This window comes from Equus przewalskii, chromosome 30 (genome assembly GCF_037783145.1).
Source record: "Equus przewalskii isolate Varuska chromosome 30, EquPr2, whole genome shotgun sequence".
Lineage (NCBI taxonomy): Eukaryota > Metazoa > Chordata > Mammalia > Perissodactyla > Equidae > Equus > Equus przewalskii.
Genome location: NC_091860.1, coordinates 20,323,981 through 20,347,143, shown reverse-complemented (window position 1 = coordinate 20,347,143; position 23,163 = coordinate 20,323,981). Strand labels below are relative to the sequence as shown.

At 44.7% G+C, this 23,163-nt stretch overlaps 1 protein-coding gene and 1 long non-coding RNA gene across 8 annotated transcripts in view; both read right to left on the bottom strand.

Annotated features, from left to right (window-relative positions):
- Positions 1 to 22,897, bottom strand: part of SEPHS1 (selenophosphate synthetase 1) — a 29,159-nt gene extending 6,262 nt beyond the window's left edge. Inside the window, exons 1-7 of one of the 7 annotated variants that reach the window (XM_070601172.1) lie at positions 22,574 to 22,897; positions 19,490 to 19,758; positions 14,423 to 14,526; positions 12,331 to 12,438; positions 11,519 to 11,640; positions 8,127 to 8,217; positions 5,904 to 6,003 (exon numbers count right to left, since the gene is read on the bottom strand). In XM_070601172.1, coding sequence (XP_070457273.1) covers positions 5,904 to 6,003; positions 8,127 to 8,217; positions 11,519 to 11,640; positions 12,331 to 12,438; positions 14,423 to 14,526; positions 19,490 to 19,682 — 718 coding nt within the window. In that variant the 5' untranslated portion in view covers positions 19,683 to 19,758; positions 22,574 to 22,897. Of the gene's footprint in view, positions 1 to 5,903; positions 6,004 to 8,126; positions 8,218 to 11,518; positions 11,674 to 12,330; positions 12,439 to 14,422; positions 14,527 to 19,489; positions 20,525 to 21,743; positions 22,043 to 22,573 lie in introns of those variants that run through there. The other 6 variants (XM_070601169.1, XM_070601170.1, XM_070601171.1 and 3 more) reach the window with 6 other exon arrangements.
- On the bottom strand, positions 13,858 to 14,312 carry LOC139080482 (uncharacterized). Its single transcript, XR_011535020.1, has 2 exons — positions 14,219 to 14,312; positions 13,858 to 14,056 (listed from the first exon to the last, which is right to left on the bottom strand). It is a non-coding gene; the product is annotated as an uncharacterized lncRNA (long non-coding RNA).
- Positions 22,898 to 23,163: the final 266 nt, after the last annotated feature.

The following is a 23,163-nucleotide window of genomic DNA, read 5'->3' as shown; positions in this document are numbered from 1 at the left end:
TCTCTTACTCAGGTGCATTCTCAACAACAGAGGCAGAGGAGAAGTGACATTTCTGGTCTATCATGGTGGCTAAGCAACCAGACATACCATTCTGTTAACACTGTACCTAGTGCAGTGGGGCAGCCAATGACATTTAATAAAGCAGTGGCCTCCACTTCAGAAGCTCTTCCCAGTGCCATCTTGGATGAGCTTTGAGGACCAGAGTATACAAGAGGACACACTGAATCTTCTAGGCAGTAATAGGGATTCCATTTTTAAGGTACTGATTACCACTTCTTTGCTGTGTGGGGAATTATTGCTGCTCATTTTCACTATGAAAATTTTAATGAAACACAAAAGTAGAAACAGTAGTATACTACAATGTATTCCCATGTACCCAACAATACCCCCATTACCACCTTTCTGCTGGGGTCTCATCTATTCTTGCCTACTTGTTGGGGGTGTGGGTTGGGTAGATTAATTTGAAAGCAAACCCCAGTCATAGCACTTCACCTATAAATAATTCTGTATGTATCTTTGAAAGATAAAGACTTGTTAACATAACCACAATACCATTATCATACCAACAAAATTAATATTACATCTGATTGATATCAATAATATCAATAATGATACTTGATATGCTTAACTGACTGCAGTCACTCTTCTTTTTGATACCCAAAATGTCTCCTGTCTCCTCCTGTCAACTGTCTCCTCCCTCCACCCAGTTGACTGGTGGGAGCTTCTTCAAGTTACGGTGAAGTGGCATGACCCACTGGTTGTTGAAAGTTCCATTACTTTCAGGCAATGATGTCCCAGGCTTCTCTTTTGTATTTCCTGTCCCAGAGTGGAATCAGCCATTTCCCCAAGGAGTCCTGGGGCTTTTTAGTGGGAAATGGTAATTTTCAGATCAGAATGTGGGACCAGGACTTCATTACTACTGGGTCATCACTGCTTCTAGGCCTCTTCGAAGAGCAGACTCACAAATAAATCCTGAGTTTATATGGATAATTCCAAATTAAAGATTACAGTTTTTCCTTAGCTTCTTTGATCCTCTTTCTTTTCTCTTATTCTTAAGTTCCTTGTTTCTAACTACATCAGTTTATTTGCTTTATCTTACTGTATCAACATTCCCACAAACACAAACACACTGAACACAAGAAGATACTTTTGTGGGTTTCTGTCCTGAGGCTATACACTGAAAATACCAGGCTCAAAGTAACTTGAAATAATTCTTCCCCATGTGGTTTTGCCACTAACTCGATATTTGTTAGGCAACTTTGTTTTGATTTCGTTTAGATTTGTAAGATATGCCTTTTTTAACTTTTTAATTATAGAAAACTATTATTTCGAAGTCAAACTTTATAAAACGAAGCATGTTCAGAGAGGGTGTGCTTCTTCCCTATCCCCTCTCCTATGTAACAATTTTTATGAATGACTTATTTCTCCATTGTTTCTCTTTGAAAGTATAAAATACTTATTACTACCTCATATTCATATATGAACTCACAAAATGTAGCACACATACAGGCTTCTGTCCCTCGCTTTTTCATTTGATCATACCCTGAAGATGGCTCCCTGGTATTAACGACCTCTCATTCCTGTTTATAGCTGTAGAGTATTCCACCGTGTGCATGCAGACTGGATAGTTCAATCAGTCACCTACTGATGGACATTTGGATTGTTTCCTTCTTTTGCAATTATAAACAGTGCTTCAGTGAACAGCCTTGGACACATGTCATTTCATATTTTGGCTACTGTGGCATAGGGATAGATCCATAGAAGTGGGACTTCTAGGTCAAAATAAATGTGCACATTATTTTGCTAGATAATGACCAATTACTCCACCATAAGCGTTCTGCCATATTGTACCCCTGCCTATAATGTAAAAAAATGAGGATGGGGGAATCTTAAAGGCTCAAATATAAGCAAACTAATAATCCACATGGACAAAAATAAAGCCATTACAAATCACTTTCTTATTGTTAAACTACTTAATCTAAAGGACCAAAAAAGGGAAAAGACCCCTAATATAGTTTGAGTGACACAGGAACAGAAGAAACACGAGTGAAAAGCCTCAGTTCTAAGTGATGAGAACATGTGAAGACAAAGAATTAAGGAATTACAGTTCAACTTTGGAATATAGCCAAAGAAATATTCCTGGAATGCAGAAAAACATTATGGAAAAACTTAACCTCTAATAAATTGTTCAAAAGTAGGCAGGAGGTAAACTAATTATGGTATGTCTCTCTGGTAGAACATCTAGCCATTAAAAACTATGTGTATCAGGATTATATAATATGGAAAAAAATTTAGTCACGTTAAACGAATAAAAGCAGATTCCACATACATAAAATATATGATAACCACTAGTTTAAAACATTAACAATAAAACAGTAAACCACCAACCAACCAAACATAGGAAAAAATCCTACAAGAATACATAAAAATATTAACAGAAGCTGATTTTGCACGGTGGGATTATGGACAATGTTTTTTCTCTCCTTTTTTCATTTTCTAAAAACTTTTCTATAGTGAACATATGAATTTTTAGAGCAGAAAAAGTATATAAAATAAATAGGAAGAGAAGTGACATTAAGGAAACTTTTTAAATGTAGTGCATCATTATAAACTGTGGTGTACGAACACTGTGGACAACAATTTGGCACCATGTGGAAAAGCTGAGGCACTGCTGACCTCCTACACACATGCACCAGCAGTGAGAAATGAATGAAGACAGCTGCACACACCAGGGATGACGCTCAGGAACGTTAAATGGTAGACCCAACACCAAGAAAAACACAGGACAGGTATGATTCAATAAAGCAAAAACTGCGAAACTAACTTATCTATGGATACAAGCCTATGTAATAAAAATACTTCAAAATGCCTGAGAATCAGGGGCTGGCCCCGTGGCCGAGTGGTTAAGTTCGCGGGCTCCGCTGCAGGCGGCCCAGTGTTTCGTTAGTTCGAATCCTGGGCACGGACATGGCACTGCTCATCAGACCACGCTGAGGCAGCGTCCCACATGCCACAACTAGAAGAACCCACAACAAAGAATACACAACTATGTACCGGGGGGCTTTGGGGAGAAAAAGGAAAAAAAAAATCTTTAAAAAAAAAAAAAATAAATAAATAAATAAATAATAATAATAAAAAAAATGCCTGAGAATCAAGATTAGACTGAGAAGTGGTCACCCCTAAGCAGGAATTCAGGAGCTGGGTATGAGAGGGGCGCCTCTGGGCTTCCAAGGCGATGATGTTTATCTCTCATATGAGATGGTGCGCACGTGGGTGTTGCACTGTTGTTCCATACGTCCTGCACATATTTTATAAAATTCTTTTGTGTCAACTCCATATCTAATTTAAAAGTTTTAATAAAGGAGGGAAAGACTGATGTTGAAAAAGAATCTCTTTTCACATTGTAACTTTAAAATCTGAGTATCAGATGTGATTTTTTAAGATCCCATGGTCAACATTAAGAGTTCTTTTTTTTTTTTTTTTTTTTTTTAATAATAAGAGACTTCATGGCTTAAGTATTACATATGTTTTGTTCAAAGTCAATTGGGGAAAGTTGAAGAACAGAAGGGATAAGACAAGAAGATGTATTCAAATCCATTTCTGATTGCTGGCTAAGGGACTCCAAAGAAACTACTAAATGAAGAGTGACTTTGTCTAGGACAAGATTTTTGAACTTCACGTTTATCTTGAACTTCATCTTCAAATATCCTCAAAGTTCCAAAATAGGATGCCACACAACCCAAGGCCTTAAATACCACATGCAATTAATGAGGAGAGAAAAATCAGTATTTTCAGGATAAAAACTGTATATATTTCCAACACTAGCTTATGCAGATGGAATGTGCGGTGTCAGAGAAATAGCAGTTTTTGTAGTTAGACTGAGGTTTGACAAGGGGATCTGCATGAATTTCTTATATGTATTTCCTTTCTGCCAAAGGGGCAAACAAGATACAATTCACAGGATTATTAAATTATTTTTTAATAAAGGAGGGAAAGACTGATGTTGAAAAAGAATCTCTTTTCACATTGTAACTTTAAAATCTGAGTATCAGATGTGATTTTTTAAGATCCCATGGTCAACATTAAGAGTTCCCACACATGAAGTATCAAGAATGACTCATGCATGGTACACAGAGCTCACTCACTGGACCCATGTTTTTGTTTTGTTTTGTTTTGTTAGGAAGATTGGCCCTGAGCTAACATCTGCCACCAATCCTCCTCTTTTTGCTGAGGAAGACTGGCCCTGAGCTAAGATCTGTGCCCATCTTCCTCTACTGTATATGTGGGATGCCTGCCACAGCATGGCTTGACAAGTGTAGGTTCGCGCCTGGGATCCGAACTGGCGAACTCCGGGCTGCTGAAGTGGAGCACACAGGCTTAACCGCTGCGCCACCAGACAGGCCCCTGCATCCATGTTTAATGAGCACCTGTGGCATGTCCTCCTCTCTTCTAGGTGCTGGGAACACTGCCCTGCTGGAGCTGACACTAAACATCGGTTTGCTTCCAGATCACTCCTTCTCTATAAACAGCTCCTCTGGCCCGTGAGAGGTTAGGACTTCGAAGAACCATGAGAAGAGCTTCCTTCTTAATCACAGAACATACCTGATATGTTCTATACACATATGAAAGCCACTAAGAAGTGGGTATAAGACACTTGAACTATTATCCAGTGATTCCCTAGGCAAGCCTTGCTGCTTTCTAGAAGATGAATTCTGGCTCTTGAAGCTTCCTGTTTTATTTTAAACTCCTTCTAAAACTCTCAGCATAGTACAGAAGTATTGTTCAATTATCACGCACAAAGACTGTGAAATGGCCTCAATTTCTTACTAAATCGGTAAGAGAAGAATAGAATATAATATTTAAAAGCATTATAAGCAGTGGTTTCAAAACATTACAAGCATATCTGGTTTCAAATCCTGGGGCCACGACCGATTAGCTGTGTGACCTTGAGCAAGTTACTTAACCTCTCTGTAAAAGGAGGATAATAATAACCTTATAAGGAAGCGTGTCTTAAGAATAAAATGAGAAAGTATGTCAAGTTCCTGGTTATGTTAATAACTACCAAATAAATGGTAATCAATATTATTATTACTTTTTAGCATTAAGAAGCTAGGACTAGAAATAAAATGTGAAGAAAAAAAAATTATGACATGAATGTCATTCCTCATTTATATACCACTAACCTCGGAATTAAAAATATAACAATGTTAACACCTCAAATTAACAAATAAGTCAAATACTTCTGAAAATATGCTATATAAATTTCTTTTCCATTTTCACTGGGGCACAGAGGAATTCAGTACTGCCTATAATCACAGAACTTTATAATTGGGAGGAAGAGGGAGAAAATATAAGCTCAACTCTCCATTTCACACGTTCATTAACCGAATTCAATTCCTCCGTATTTCCGCTGCCTCTGCTCTGTGCCGGGTACCACTCTCACTGTGAGGTTCCCAGCCCGAGGGGGAATAAAGATGCTGGCACAGCCGCAGTGCCCTGCAGAGCTCCGGGCACACGGATGAAAGAGCTGGAGAAAACATGCTCATGACCTGATGACCCGTCCAACGTCCTGTTTGGGCCACTCACTGGTCATTTATTTTCTCTCATGCAAGTCACATTTAATGGGCATTTCTGTCAAGTACAAGCAATCTGTTTGGAGCCCTGCTAGTGACCTACAGACCCCAAACCAGAGACCGAGGGAGGAGGGTGTGCGGTCACCGGCAGCATCTGACCCCATTTCTCCAGCTAAGATTGGCTTTTTGAACCTGCTTGACGAGTTGTGGGAAAAGTCAATATGCAACTGAGATCATACCGGGCCCGCAAAGCCTAAATGTGACGTCCCGTCTGGGCCCTGTTCAGAAAGCCTGCGACCTGTGCAGTGGGCGCCCCTCGTGCCCCGGTACCTGTTCTGTTGAGCCTGGCCATGTTCATCATCGCCTCCTGGTACGCCAACTCCACATCTTCTTGGGTGACCACTAGTTTAATTTTATTCCATTTTTCAGGCTAATAGGAACATGGACGAGGGAGAAAACCGAAGAGAGAGAACAAGATAGAAAAAAGGTGATTAACTTCTACTTCAAACCACTGAAAGAAAGAACGTTATCTTTTTTCATTGTCATGTTTTGGAGCGTTTATTTAATTTTGTACACAAAATTAAGTTTTCTCACTTTTTTTTCCCGTGACTGTTATTTTAGGTGTCTATTAGACATCTCATCATGGTATCTTTTCGCTTCTCAAGCCACACTTCTGCAGTCGGATACCGCAGTTTACTGGATACATAAACGCAGCCGGACATACGGCTGCCAGGCGCAGACAATAAAAGCTGTGCTAACAGGGGCTGCTGTAGCTTCCCTTCTGGGGGGTTTCCCCTCCCCATCTGCCCTCTTAAGCTGAGGGCTTTCGTTTTCCATACAATTACAATTTTGCTGACTTCACCAGAGTTCTGGATCAAGTCATCTTGATGGACAAACAAATGAAAGAACAACTTCAATTGCACACGCACAAGGACGGCCTTGGGTGACCACAAAGGGTATCTTTTGGGGGTCTTTCCCTTTTTTCCTCAGTCAGCTTTTCAAAGAATCTAACATCACGATGCTGGGTTTATAACATACTGTCATCATGGTCTAGTAATGGCAATCACTCATTCACTGTTTAATTAAACACCCAGTAATCCACCACTCAATGCAGTAACTTCAGGCGGTCGATGTGGTCCTCTATCGCTCACCCTCCATCTCTCCCAGAGGGAATAACTATTCTGAATTTTATACTTATCACTCCTCTGCCTTTCAAAAAATACTATTCCCATACGTATTGATGCCTATACACATACTCTCTGGTTGCTTCTGACCTTTATGAAAAGGGTATTCTGCTGTTACATAGTCTTTGGAACTTGCTCTTTAAAATTCTGAGCATTTTTTTTAAAAAATGGTAAAAAATGAAGGCGGTGTCAGGTTGGGGGTGGGCAGACAAGAAGGACCCCACGCCTCCTCTTTGATGCTCCCTTGCCTCAGCTGCTTCCCCGCCCTGGGTCACTCACGTGGGCCTGGGCAGTTGTACTGGAAAGCTGCTGCGAGATTACTGCCCTGTAGTGGCCCCTCCAATCTAATGTACAGACCATCATACTTGACTGGAGACTCCCGATTGTCACCGGATCAGAAGGAAACATAACTAAAGAGCACGGCAGCCTCAGAGAGTCTCTCTGCTCTGCTGTATCAAGCCAGCATACACCTGGCCGAGGAATAAAAGAAACTTCTTTTTTAGCTGGTTCTCAGGACCAGTAGTTTCAGATGACAGGTGTAGAAATTAAAAGCACCAAGATATGTGAGACTACGCCACGATCATATTAATTTCTGAGTTGTTATGGCAATGAAAAAATCTTAAATGCAGTATGATAACAGCTCAGTGGAAAAGTGACTCAGGATAAATAACCTCGTATTCTAGATGCTTTCTCCTCGAGGTAATTAGTCATCAAAATGTTCTAAGTTACTAATTAGTTTTAAAAAACAATCAAAAACCTCATGTCTAAAGTAATTTAAACCGTCAATATCCCTGGCCTTATTTATACTCCAAACACCACACTTTCCACACATCCTCCTCCGTCTTATTTTTTAGTGATGTTTAAGGTACAAAAGATAAAGTTCTCTCGGCACTGGATAAGCCGAACTCGCTGCCCCCCAGAGTCTCTTCGTGGACTATCTTTGAAACCGCAAGCTGGGGCTTACCCACTCTAAGCATCCGATACACGAAACTTTGATTTAATGAAGGAGCATGGACAGTTTCTAGGACTTCTAAAGGACTTGACTGACACTAAACTCCCCGGTAGGAGAACTAAAAGGGCTCAGTCTTACAGGACAAGCTGCTGACACTGCGAGGACCTAACAGATCTTAGCCACGTTCAAACACGTCCAAGGGGAAGAAGAGCTTACTGGATGGAGGAGAAGCAGCATTTCCATGATGAACAGCTATGTGTGCCTGTAGAAGCACATTCCAGCACTAGCAGACTAGAGAGACGTTATTTGACCTGACTCATAGAGTGGATGCCCCTTCTCTCCAAACCTTCCCACAGAGACTACCACAACCCTAACACGGCTGGCCAGCCCCCCGTCCCCAGGCCATGGGTCACTCACAATATCCAGCCACTGGTGCACCGCCACGGCCACTTGTGTCCCCAAGGGCTTCGTCAACACCAGGACGTCCCCCGGCACTGCGTTATCTGGCCTGAAGGAAAACAGAAGGGTAGGTTCCAGTCAAGTTAACCAAGGAGATAAATTCATTACCAGTTAGACAGGAGGAAGAAAAGGCTGTCAGAGACACATTTGGGCTGGGCCAGTGGCATAGTGGTTAAGTTCACACGCTCTGCTTCGGCAGCGTGAGGTTCACGATTCCAGTCCCACGCCTGGACCTACACACCACTCATCGAGCCGTGCTGTGGTGGCGCCCCACGTACAAAATAGAGGAAGACTAGCACAGATGCCAGCTCAGCAACAATCTTCCCGACCGAAAAGAAAAAACAAAACAAAACAACACCACATTTGGTTTTGCAAACACTTACTTAAATGTAAGCCACTACCACCACGTATCAGAGCCTTGCAACACGTCACTGAGGCTACTGCTGGAACAACGGTAAAAGAGAATCGAAGAGTCCACAGACTTAAACCTACAGGCCAATGACTTACTAGGTTCCAAAAAGAAGTGTACAAAGAAGCTGATCACTTAGCCTTCAAAGGCCTCCTGAGGCCCTGCTTCAGCCATGCTCACGTCGTTTTTCAATGCAGACCCACCACGGTTCCGAGGCAACAAGACTTTTGGAACAAAGGCTGCTTTTTTAATGATCTCTTCTATGACAGACATGTGGGGCGTATTTCTCAGGCTGTGGAATTGGGCTCAAATCCGTGGGTCTGATGTTTTGGTGATTTCAGCCCCAAAGTCTTCAAACTCAGGCTGACCAGTAAGTTTCCTACTTGGCACCTGGTTGGTCTGTCATAGAGACAGAAGGCAGATACTAGAAAGGCAGCCCTAAAAACAAAAAGACTGATCCCCCAAAGGGAACTTCTCTTGTACCTGCATCCTCACCACAAGGATGCAGGTCTCGCATGGGAGTCGTCCTGTCTCAGTTCAAGGAGCTGTCCATGTGGCTGTTCCATCCCGACGCTGCACAACTCAAATACTCACCCAAACTGATTAAAAAGCCAGCGGCATGGACTCAAAAACCAACTAGCTCCCCAACGCATCCTATAATATTTGTATCCACTGTTAGCTTCGAAAAGTATTAATTCTGTGACAATATACAAGAAACTCATTTTCCAAAAGTTAGACCTTAAGACATAAATGTTTCTCAATTCTGCTCAGCCATACCTTAAAGTCAATACGTTCTTGCACATCACTGGTCATGTGCAACCTACAAATTCATATCAACAAATTAAGTGTGATAAAATTACTGGGTTATTTTTAAGTTTATGGGAAATATTTTATGAACTATAATCATGCTAATAGGCCTATTCATATTTTACAAAGTAAATACATACGTTGTTGACAAAAAATTCATTGAAGCTTGTTTTATTAATTTTTCCTCTCTGATTTTTTGCTATCGCTAAGTTCTTTTTCTACTGGAAAGCTGGAATGGGTGAGACAGATGGGCTCTAGGATCTTTTGTCCCATCTAAGTAGAAAGTTTCAGAACTACAGACATAAAATATAGGAAAATAAAACCTTGATGGAAGCAATGCAAGATCCTTAACATGAAAGTTGTCCGGTAATGGCTCTAAAAGGAGCTCCCATCAATTAAAAAAATGGACAAAAGATATGAAAATATGAAAAATATGGTCCACTTGACTCATAGGAGTAAGGCTTAAACCACCAAACGCACTGGCAAAGACCAGGAAGTTTACCAGACTGTGTTGGGTAGGACACAGGGGAACTGGCATCACTTGCTGCTGGTGGAGCATACACTGATGGAGCTCCTATGAGGGCAACCTGGAGTGTCCATCAAATTACATATACACATGACCTAGCAATTCCATTTGGAAAATTTTCCTACCAATAGATTCACACATGTGCACAATGACCTGCGTATAAGGTTACTCACTGGAGTGCTATTTGTAACGTCAAAATAATTGAAAGTAATCTGAATGTCAATGGTAGATGGGTTAAAGATACCCAAGACTGATCAAAGTGGAGCCTCCAGGAAGGGACACTGGTGATACAGGATGGGTGAGGGGCTTTGCACTGAAGAGGCTTTTATACTGAGTTCTGAACCACGTGAGCCCAGCCCCTGGCAGGGCCTACTCACACAATAAGCGGAGTTTCTACTTCCTTCAGAAAATAGGACGTGTGGCTTTTCTTAACAAGACATCAAACATGGAAAGTGACCCTTGTGTTCAAAGAGAAACTTCTCCAAAGATCTAGAAATGGCCAGAAAGCACATGAAAAGATGCTCAATATCACTAGCCACCAGGTAAACGCAAATCAAAACACAGTGAGCTATCACCTCACACCCACTAGGATGGCTATTATCAAAACGACAGACAATAAAACACGGACTAGAGAGGATGTAGAGACTCTGGAATTCTCATACATTGCTGCTGGGAATATAAAATGGTGCAGCCACCTTGGAAACCAGTGTGATGCTTCCTCAAGTTAAACGGGTTACCACATGAGCCAGTAATTCTTAGGTATATACCCAAGAGGATCACATACGTTCACACAAAAAACTTGCACATGAATGTTCATAGCAACATCATTTACCACAGGTTGAAATAACCCAAAGGTCCATCACCTATGAAGAGATAAACAGTGGTATGTCCATACAATGGAATATTATTCAGCCATAAAAAGGAATGAAGTAGTGATACATGCTACAACACAGGTGAACCTTGAAAACATTATGCTCAGTGAAAGCAGCCAGTCACAGAACATCGTTGTATGATTCCATTTATATAAAATGCCTCAAACAGGCAAATCCATAGAGACAGAAAGTAGATTAGTGGTTTCCTGGGGATGGAGGAAGGAGGGAAGTGGGAGTGACTGGTTATGGATACAAGGTTTCTTTAATGGGCTGATGGAAATGTTCTGGAATTGGATAGTCGCAAAGGTTGCACAACTTTAGAATACTAAAAAATCAATGAATTGTATACTTTAAAAATTTGAATTTTATGTTGTGTGAAATTGTTGTAATAATTATACTTCAATGAAAAAAATCTAATGAAGTACTAACACATGCCACAAAATGGATGAACCTTAAAAATATTAAGCTAATATTAAGTAAAGTGAAAGAAGCCAGGATGGGGGGAGGCAGAACAGGGAGTGAGAGCTAAAGGGTACGGGTTTCTTGTTGGGAGGATGAAAATGTTCTAAAATCGACTCTGGTTAATGGCTGCACAACTCTGTGAATGGACCAAAGACCACTGAATTGTATACCTTAAGGGGGTGAACTGTACGGCATGCAAATGATATCTCAATACATCTATTTAAAAAAAAGAGAGAGAGAACAGGCCACGTGACATGAAACAAAATCCACTTACATGATAAATTCATTGGGCTGGCAGACAGTCGTAGCCACTCCTCCCAGAACAATCCAGGGGTTTAACACTGTTTGGCCGCCCGTCACAGACGTTCCCGCCTCCTCTGCTGCATCTTTAAAACCCTGTATAATTAGGGGCATCACTTTATCCCTTTCCTAGGGTTTAAAAGGACACAAATTAAAAGTCACATAATTCAGTTCAAAACCAAGAAAAGAGAGTCTACACTCGTAGTTATAAAAAGGATCATAAAACCCTAAAGGGAGGCCTGAAAGTTTCCAGAAGGGGCAGGGAGTAACAGAAACAAGTAGGGAAGAGTTTACATTGTAGCCATCTTATCAAAGGCTGGGAGATGCTCTGGGTTACACCGTGAATGAAGCCCAAACAAAGAAGTAAAAGCTGGAATGTGACTGGGTGCACGGGGCTGCCCGACACCTGAGCCAGCTCCTTAATGGTCCGCAGGAATCCCAGGACCAGCTTAATACACGCCCTAGGTCTGTAAGGCTAGGCCAGTCCACAAGCCCGGTGTGGGGATGCTATTACGGTGGCCTAGACGTCACTAAAACAAACAAAAATGTCTTGGCTTCAGTCTTCCCAGAAGAGAGAAAGGGAAGCAGGCGGCAGAAATGAAAATATGAATAGGCCAGACTCTATTTTAATTTACCGCTAAGTGCCAAAAAGTGGAGAGCTGGATGGGATACAGAAGCCACGCAGCCTGGGCTCCTCACTCTAGAGGGGGGGGCATGAAGGGCTAACCAGTCAAGTGACGCAACAAGACAACAGACCAGCAGGCAGCCGGACGATCTCCTACTTACCCTGTCGGTCATTTTATTACTGACTCCAAGAAGCATCAGCATATTGTCACATTCTGTGACCCCCATTGCGTAGAGGTCACTGAGGACATTGGCACATGCTATCCTGCCCTGGAAGGGAGGGGAGATGTGAGAAAGGACAATAGGGGGACTTTCCAAGTGCAGAAGCAAAGAGCAAGCCCACGAGCACCTCCCAGGAGAGCTCAGGGGCTTTCCAGGGACGTGGGCCTCAGTTTCTAGGACGTGCAGGTCACCACCTGCCCTTAATCACAGAACCACTAGGCCATTCACTCTCTCAGATGTTCCTGTCACCATCTCTTCTTCCTTGTGCAGAACAAACAGTTTCCATGTTCTCTCCCATTCTAAATATTGGGAGAAGGCTGCAGTTTACTTAGATGGGGAACGGAGAGCGCCGGAGACGTCAGGGGGAAGCAAGGTGGGAGCCGATGGTTTGGGAGGAAGAGCTATGGAGTGAAAAAGCTTGAAAACAACCATGCTGAAGCAAACTTGGAAACAGCCACTTATCCTAAACAGATTCTAAAAAAGCACTGACTATATCAATTATAGAGAGGATGGTTTCTATACACTTAAACGGAAAAATTTTTGCAGTTTCTTTTCAAGGCTGTAGGAGATAAACAGAGAAATCATCTTGTTTGAGAAACCAAACAAGTGCAAGAAATAAAACACATCCAGGCTTGAAATTAGGTTGTCTTTTTAAAGAAAAAGAGGAGCATTTCCCAATCAACTATATGATTTTATTAAAGGACTTTAGAACAGTATTTATTAAAAATGTGGTAACAAAGATTTTTTTATCACCCTTGGAGATATTTTAAATCTAAGTTGCCACTGCCTCGACACTAAAGAAGAAAATGATGCATTTTTCTTCTGCCATAAGGATAATCAAACTCCAAAGTAGTATCATTTTCAGCAGCCGTTTCGCTGCTTGTCTAAGGTTTGCTAATGACTTCCTGGCAGATCGGCAGTGCGCTCAGTAGCGCTCTGCGACTCACGTTCAATGTAACAAGGGCAACAGGTGGTTTGTGACTTGTAATGTAACAAGGTGCCAACCGCTGGTTAGGGCTGCAGCCATTCACTGCCCCTCCTGCTCCGGGCTCTCTCAGATGCTTTCACGAGATGCTGGGAAAAGGATGAATCCTGGGTCTAGCCACCTCTGCCACCCAGTCATGTGGGAAACTTGGGGTATGGCATACCTCAGTGTCTCAGGAGTCCTGCTCTAGAGGACAGAGCAGATGGACATGCAGAGGACAAACTGGTTTCTAGTAACATCTAAGAGGTGAACACCGCCCTCCCCCCATTTGGCGACCTCATGGCCAAGTTCCCGTGTGTGCAGCTTGATCCCAGTGCCCTTGGCGCACAGGAAGAACCTCTGGAATTACATGACAATAGGACACTCCCAGTGCCGCCATCGGCTCCCCTTGGCTGGTGGGGTGGAGGGGTTATAGTCACGTAGACTGGGGGGGTGCTGGCTACAACCGTGCAGTGAACGATGTGGAAACCATCTCAGCAGAGCATGATCAGTGACAGCAACTTTAATTCAGTAGTTCAGATACAAAGTCTACACCGTGGCATATAACACAGTGATGGGGAGAGTGACCAGAATCAGATGAAGTGGTCAAGATGCTGAATTGTGATGACATGCTAAGCTCCTTATTTCTGGAAGGAAACATCTAGGATCAGTCCTACTGGAGAGTATGGTAACATCTCTAGCCTGAAACACAGGAGTTTACACATGTCAGAGAAGAAAAGGGACAAGGAATGAAAGAAGAAAACTACAAACACGTCAGCCAGTAGACATGCTTAGTAGACAACAGGTGCTCCTGCACAGACACGCACTCAGGTCCAAAAGCAGCAGAGGACTCCCCACGTCTACCTTCACTGCTTCACGCTCGGGACCAAGCGTGCGCAGGAGACAGATCCAGTTGCTGTGACTGCAGGAGTCGGAGCAGCCGTGGAATGAGGACAATTTGGCTATAACAAAAACAAAAAGCCCACACACGTACACAAAACCCCCCCCACAACCCACAACCAAACGAACTGCTGCTCCAGATGTGAAAACACACGAGGTCAAACTTACCATCATGTAAGGGTCATCGACGATGGGATAAATGTAATCCGTGGTTTGAACCAAGGACAGGCCGCCATGCCTCAAAGGAATGACACAAGTATCCATTCCAATGCCTGCAAAGACGGAGGTCAGCGTCATCCAAAAATCAAAAGGAAACGCCATTTCACTTTACACCATCAGTGTTCTGAACAGGAAGAGTTGTGTAGAAGATACTTAGGGAACACCGCACACTGCCAATAAAGCAATGTGTTTCCTATCAAGAAGCATAATTGAAATAAACATGAAACATACAATTAGCTTAAGACAGAAAATGAGAATAAAATTTGTCAGTGATGACGGCTCAATTTCAGTGTGGTAAACTTTTACACTCTAATGATGCCCTGAATAGAAATTTTCCTTTGTGTTACTCTATCATGTGGCTGGCACCACAGAGAATTTCTCTAAAGATGAGAATGGCACACTTGGGTCGTCTTATCTAGTTACTTAGAGTGAATCTTTAGGCATTAGTCTGTTTTCCCACAAGAAAATCTGTAAAATATTTCACACATAGAAAATCCTATTATTACTTCAACATTTAGTCAAAATTGAAAATGCCAAAAAAAAAAAGGAAAAAGACAAAGCCAGAACAGGTATTCATCATTTCCAATCAACCATGTACATAACACTGTGGCATCTGTGATCTCTCATATGGATTCCCAAAAGCTTTTTTTTTTTTTTTTTTTGGGTGAGGAAGACTGTTGCTGAGCTAACATCTGTGCCAGTCTTCCTCTACTTTACATGGGATGCTGCCACAGCATGACCCGACAAGCGGTGCTAGGTTCACGCCTGGGATCTGAACCTGCAAACCCCAGGCCACCAAAGCAGAGTGCGCGAACCCAACCACTAGGCCACCAGGCTGGCCCCTAAAAGCATTTTTAGGGGGAAACTTTAACATTCCATGTTATTCCCCTTGTGAAAAACTTATAAATGTCACCTTTACTAACTTATACTATGAACGGGGAAAAAAACTAAAGAAGCCTGTGGGAAATACCTCAATTTATTAAAAATTGTCTCTAAACATTTAGAAAGATAATACAGACAACTGATGGGCTAATTAGAAATAATTACCTTTTCCTGAAATCAGTTTAGAAATAGTCAAGACTAGCTACTGTAGGCTACATTTCATTAAAAATCACCTATAATGCAGACATTCTGCAAACTCAGAGTGGCCTTCCCACCAAGTAAGCTGAATAAACAGGGTGCCTTTCTACACCTCTCAAAAGGATGCCCTCCTGCCCTCTTAGGAAGTGTTTCAACTTTGCAACCCAACAGCCAACAGGAGAGAAAAAATCAGGATGAAGTACAGAAGGAAGCAAGCGGATGCTCTCCTCTCAGTTCAGAATTCCAAACGAAACAGGAGTGAATCGCATCCGAATCACACTGGAACGAGTACACGGTACCTTTCGTATTCTGAATAGCAAAATTGCCACGGCACCACCACCTCAGCGCCGTGATGGCGACATGCCCAACAGAGGCCGGGGCACAGAGGCGCCTTATTTTCCAGGTCTTGGCCCATTATTATGCAAAAATAAAATCAAGTTTAGTGAAAAGGCAGACTCTGTGTAGACAGGCTGATGTTTTTACTATACTAGACAGCAAAGCAGAAACTCTTGTTGGAAGATCCAGTTAGGGAATGGAGAGTTCGCTTCAGAATGGCAAGTCTCACAAATTTGTGATGATGGAAGGCACTTTACCAGTGATCAGTTTTTGTGTTTTAGTCCAGAAGGTGTGCGATAATTCATCTAAACAGTGTATGCGCGAAGCCTCTCAGAAATTCCAGCTAACAACGTTCCGTGGCACTTGGGTGAAAACGGGGCAAGAACCACAACTTAACTCATATTGATTCTGATTCCAACAAGTAGTTATTCCAAGTATATTCCTATTCACTTTGGAAAAGAGTGAAATATGGTTTTCTTTTAGGTTTTCATATAAACTACAGGACTACTGAAAGAGAAACTAAAATACCCGTTGCTGAATATGAGCTTTAAATGTTTCTGATTTGGGTAATCTTAAATTTGAATTAAATATATTTGGTTTGTAAAGCCTGTAATTTCTATGTATACCTAGCATCAGAGCATGTTAACTGATGATTCTTGAGCACGTTCCCCGGGCTGAAGAGGAGCTTATAGTGTCCACATGTCCTCTCTCACAACCATGACACCACTACATACTAGAATGAGGGTCCCGTGCTGTCCAATATGGTAGTCACCAGCCACGTGAGGTTATTGAGCATGTGAAATGTGGCTACTGCAAATTGAAATACACTGTAAATATAAAATACATACCAAATTTTAAACACTTGTACCAAAAAAACCCCAACATCTCATTAGTAATGTGGTTTAGATCAATTTTGTGTTAAAATTATATTTTTATATATTGGATTAAATAAAATATATTAGAATTAATTTCACCTGCTTCTTAGAATGCATACACTTAATACCTAAATTAGTTAGAATACATCTAATAAACATGTATGTGTTTAAAAGCTATTATGGTTCATCTTTCAATTAATGCCATCTTGGAATCCGGGAAATACGACATCCTTTTAGGAAAAATTTAAAGACAGATAAAGACACTTGTGTGTGTAGACATATACAAACATAAATACACACACACATATGTATTGTGTATGTGAGTACAGATATATAAGGTACATTTACATGCACAGATAATTTCTGGTACTCACACAACTGCAAACAGTAAACATTAGCATCCCATTGTACAGACTGGGAAAGTGAGGCTCAAGAGGGTTAAGTAATGTGCACAGAGTAACAGTAGTGATTAGTAGGCAACTATGTCAGGATATGAATCTAGATCTGACCCCAAAGCAAAGTTTCAGCCATCAAGATAGACCGCTTCTGTACAAGGTTTTAATACGTCCTCTGCTTCCTTCAGCATCCATCTGCTTGTAACCTGGGGTCCATCTACCCCTCAAGGATGCCGCAAATGCAAACTTTTGTGGATGTGCATTTTTCTGCAAAAGGGTCACGGCTTTGATTTACTTCTCAAAAGCTGTATGTGACCACACTCCTTCGCACTCTGTGTTCTGACATCTGCTCTTTCCTGCCTCTTCCTTTGCCGTCAGACAGCCGGCCCCTTCGGCGGTGCTAATGGCAGCTCATGGAGCTCCTCTCCCCACCATGACACGTCTGGACTTAGAAGCCAGATGACAAGCAGTATGGTGGGTGGAGGAATTGGAAGATGTGGATTCCAGGTCCTGACCCCAATCAAGGGACAGAATGGGTTACCCAGCCTTCCTGAGCATCCTGAGGCTGCTGGAAGGAGCAGATGACCCGACCCATTATCAAAGCGCTTCACAGTGCATGGCGTGCCCACGCGCACAGTAAGATCAACAGGGGGAAGTTGTAAAGAGGAGTTATTACTTTATCCATGAGGTTTTTATTGCATTTGTTTTTGCCCATTCAAGTAGCTTATTTTTCTTGACAAAGTTATCTAAGAGCTTTCTCAGTATTTTCTTATTTCTTGACAAGTTAGCCGACATTCTCCAACTCATTCACAAGGTATTTCTCCACAGCTTAGATATCAGCTAGATGAGGACGGTTTTCAAACTGAGCTCCCAGGAGCCCTGCAGGCCCTGGGAGTGCGGGCTGTGGGTCCTCCTCTCTCCCAACCAAAGCAACTCTGCTTTGATCTGCCTTAGAGATTGGCGAAGAAGGAACACCCTGGGTTCAAAACCAATGCTGTAAGACAGGACTTCACAACAAAATGATGGGCGGAAATAAATGAAATAAAAACCCTATGTAAGGGGCCAGCCCCATGGCCAAGTGGTTAAGTTCACACACTGTGCTTCGGCAGGCCAGGGTTTCAGCGGTTTGGATCCTGGGTGCAGACATGGCACGGCTCATCAGGCCACGTTGAGGAGGCGTCCCACATGCCACAACTAGACGGACCCACAACTAGGATATACAACTATGTACTGGGGGGATTTGGGGAGAAGCAGCAGAAAAAAAAATAAAAGATTGGCAACAGTTGTTAGCTCAGGTGCCAATCTTAAAAAAAAACCCTATGTAAGAAAGCTGATCAAGTCACACAGCGTAACTACAAAATCTCTGACCTTCTAGGTGCTGGCCCAGTCGGGCAGCGGTTAAGTGCACACATTCCCCTTCGGCGGCCCGGGGGTTCACCAGTTCGGATCCCGGGTGCGGACATGGCACCGCTTGGCAAGCCATGCTGTAGTAGGCGTCCCACATATAAAATAGAGGAAGACGGGCACGGATGTTAGTTCAGGACCAGTCTTCCTCAGCAAAAAGAGAGGAGGATTGGCAGCAGTTAGCTCAGGGCTAATCTTCCTCAAAAACGAACAAACAAATACTCCAACCTTCTAGAATACACACTAAACACTCAAAAAGCAAAGTGATCGCGGTCTTGCATCACGTACTTAACAAACCACACAATAAAGGCTAACAAACAGTATCCCAAGAGCCTAGAATTTCCTTCTGAGCACTATGTTTGGGAAAAGGCAAACCCCTAATGACATGAGGAATTTAGTCAAGAAGAAAACACAGCTTTCCATTCCAGATGACGTCCTGGGGTCAAGTACAGATTCAGTCCAGGCTTCTCCTCCCCTCCTCCCCACAGGAGCATTTCACACAGTGCACACGACAGAGGACCCCCAAGTTCTCCCCCTGCCCCGTCACTGCTCCGAAAGTACTGCACAGTGATGCTTAAGTACTACCCTTCCCAAGGCGATGAAAAGAACGCAAGCATTTTAAGGAAAATTTGAGGTAAAGACATAAAGGAATTTCTGTAATCCTCAGCTAACCAGAAAATTCAATTTCACAGAAAATGCTTTTACTGTAATATAATTGTCTCCATCGCAGACTTAAGTGTTTCCTCCAAATCAGTTACAACAACGTAACACAGTTACCACTGCTTTGCTCTGAGTCCTTCTTACAGAAATTAGGGGGAAAAGAAAAGCGACATGGGAGGACAGAAATCTGGTTTTCGACTTACTGACTGGACCACAGGCCAAGATGCTTTGCTCAGGAAAGTACAAAGAAACAACGGTTCACGTACCGAGCCTTGGCATAACTGCTCCCAGAAACTGCTCATCTTCTTGGAAGTGGTTCTCTTGCAAGGACTCCAGCAATTTCTGCAGCACATCTTGGGGCACTTTGCAGCCGGTGCCCTTCAGTTCCGTGAATCTGGTTAGCCGGAAGCTCTTGTCCAATTCATAACTTTCCGGGTTAAAGGACTCCCGCGTAGACATGGTTCTTGGGCGCACACGCCTCACAGCCGGGCTCCCCCCCTCCCTCTCCTAGCGGCTGGTTTCTTGACAGATCCACCTAGGTATCACCAAAACACAAAGACAGCATTTAAGGAATTCTCACCAGTACTTGCCAAGCATCAAGCAAACACATGATGGTGAAAAATAAACGTGAAAAGGTCTAAAATCACCAGGACCACAGGGAAAGTGATTTTGGGCCACAACAGCTCATCACAAGGGATGCATAAGCCAAAGCAAGTCATTTTACAAAGTGACGACACCATCACAGACATCTTCTGCCAAAGAAGATCTAACGACTGTGTTATAACTGTGGTTCAGGGGGGCAAGGAGGAAGACCTCCTCTGAAGAAGGAACTACGGGCTGGCAAGCTTCCATGACACACTGCCACCTTGAACACTAAGCCCCAAAGCTGCTTCTAGCAGGCAACATTGTGAGAACACATCTAAGTCGCTTCATCTGTCAACCTAGAAGCACTATGGTTTAGAAATTAAACACTCCGGCTAAAGTGACTTCTCTGGAAAACCTTCTGACAGCTTTAGCTATAAAATGCCTCATAGAAACTCAGCGGGAAACGGATGTTGATGGAAACGCGTTTCATGAAATTCTTCACGATGCTAAGACTCATTTCAGGAAAGCATGTTTTCACTCTGAGCCAAAAGTACACAACACGATCCAAAACTAATAGGAGGCCTCACTACAGAACACAACTTGCAAACTGGAATGGCTGTTGAACACAGCGAGGTTTATTTTCTTCAAAGAGAGCGGTGGAAAGTTCTCTGATGTTTTAATGCAGCGCTATTTCCTAGAAAGCAAACATCCCACCCAATAAACTAGTACACACACAGCATTGACAAAACACGCTACTGCTCATTACCATTTCACTGCAGAACTAAAACGATAAATTAAACCGTACTAAATCACTAGCATTTATGGTACTTGGTACCACCGGAAGTTTCTGGAACAAGCCCTCCTAAGTTTGAAGCCTCTGGAGCTAAACCAAAAACTGACATGTGCTCCTAGGGTTTACAAACCTCCAGATTGATACTTTATTGGGCATAGAATTACAGACGCCCCAAGTTTTAGGGTCGGTTTCCCCTATAAAATTTATGATTAAGAACATAATTCCCATTTATAGAGTTTTCGATCCCTGGGAAGCACATAGCTCCTCGAAAATAAATCTCACAAAGCCCGCGTTTGGGCACTAATCCAAACGGACTTTACAAAAACATGTCTGGGATGAGCACTGATTTCGGTTTGAAACCTACAACCTACAGGAGTAAACCTTTCAGCATTCGTGAACAACCTGCCCAAAACGAGGGCGGCAGGCGAGCAAAGCCAGTCACCGAGATGGGAATTCTGAAGCCATTTTAGAGTTAGGAAAAGTCTAAAACCACTTTGACTTGGAAGGGTTTGGAACAAAAACAACAGTCTTTTCCTCACAAAATGCCTCGCATTTAACACCGCCTCACTCCTACCAGGAAAAAAAAAATCCAACTCACGAGGCATTCAGTTATTTTCCTACCTCCAACCTCTATCCAAAAAAAAAAAAAAAAGGCGGGGAGGGGAATTTGGCATCTGGAGGATTAACTTCCTTTGAAGCATAATTTACATCTTTCCCAATTTTTACGGGGAAAAAAGTTTAAAACACCCTAAGTCCAGAAGGCACTCAGGAGTTTTAAAATTCCAAAAGGAACGAGAGACACAAATCACACACACACACTCGAACTTCAAAAAAACATATTCTTACATTTTCGGGGGGGGGGGGAATGAGAAAAGGGGATGCTTGCGGGGCGGCGGGGGACGAGTAATTAACAGGGGGGCCAATTTGCATCATAAGAGGCTGTCAATTCCAGCCCTGAAAGCCGCCTGTTTACACCTTTAAAACAATGACATGAATATTTAAAGACGAAGGTTAACCCTTTCTTTCTCGGCCACGTTTGGGTTTGTTTTTTTTTTTTCCAACAAGAGTACGCAAAGCGGGCCGCACCGCCGGGGGAGCGCAGTAAGTGGGGGTGGCGAGGGCCGCCCCAGCCCGGTACCTACCTACCCCCAAGCCCCTAAGCCCAGGGAATAAACAATGGGGTGGACGCCGCGACCCGGGCGCAGGGGCCCGGCGCTCGCCATGCAGCACCGGTCGAGGAGGCAGCCAGAGCGCGGAGGCCGGGACTCGGGGACACCTGAGAGCTCAGGCGGCCGCCTTCCAAGGCGACCCGGGCCCGGGCTCTTTGTGCGGCGCGGCGCGGCGGGCTGGCCGCGGCCGGGCGGAGGCAGCGCGGCGCCGCCAGCTGGGCCATGCCCGCCCGCTCTGCCGGCGGCGGCGGCGGGAACGGCGCGCGGCCCCCGCCGCGGGGAGGGTGCGCGGCGCGCAGGCCAACCGGCCGCGGCGGGACCCCGGCCCGGCCGGGGCGCCCAGGGTCCGGCGGCGCCCGCGGGCCGGAGGGCGCGCGCGTGGGGGCGGGGAGGGCCCGGAGGCGCCGCGCACCGCGCCCAGCGGACCGGGCTGGCTTCTCCCGCCGCGCACGCGGGCCGCCGCCGCCGCCGCGCAAAAATGTCGGCGGGCGAAAAAATTAACCCGTGCGTCGCCGCCGCCGCCCTCCCCCTCCACTCCTCCCCCGCCCTCCTCCCTCCCTCCTTCCCCGGCTCCGCGCGGCGGCGGCGGCGGCGGCGGCGCGGGCGGTGCTTCTTTTTTAAAGCGGCCCCACCAAGCCCTGGCTCTGCCCCTCTCCAGGCAGCGCTGGAGCGCGCCGGCCGTGCACGGCTCCCGGCGGGCCCCGGCGGCCCGGAGGGGGATCTGCACGGCCGCCATGGGCCTGCGGACGAATATTCCCCTTTAAGCCTGGTGTCTCGCCCCCCCTCCCCAGCCAGGCGCTTACCGGTTCGCTTTGCGCCCTCCTCCTCCTCCCGCGAACGGGGCTCCGGCGCTCCCACAATGCACCGGGCGCGGCCGGGCTCCCTTAAGCGTCGCCTGAATAAAAATGCCGCTCCCGGCGGCGGAGGGCGGGAGGGCCCGGGCCGCGCCTGGGCGCCGCGGGGGCTCGGCCTGGCTCGGCGGGCCCCTGCCGGGAACGGGGCCGCCGCGCTCCGCCGTGCGCCGCGCGCGAGGGGCCTTTAAGGGCCGGCTACCTCCCTTTAAGAGGCGGCGGGCCGCGGCCGGAGCGGCTCGGTGGCTGCGTGCGGCCCGGGAAGGGGGCGGGGGCGATGTGCAGGCCCGAGCGCGGCAATGATTGGTCTCGGGGGAGGGGTGGGGGGTTGCAAACCCGAGGAGCGGTGGCATCCGTTGCATGATGCAAAAAGGATTGATTTCAAAAGTTGCGAGTTGCATTGGCAGCAGCCTTTGGCGCCCAGGCCACCTACTTTTCCTTGACCCGCTGGAAGGGCCGGGAATGTTTTCCCGAACCTGCCCGGGCTCAACCGCGCTACGCTCTGCGGGACGCTGTACCTGCTCCCCGAGCGCTCGCGTCGC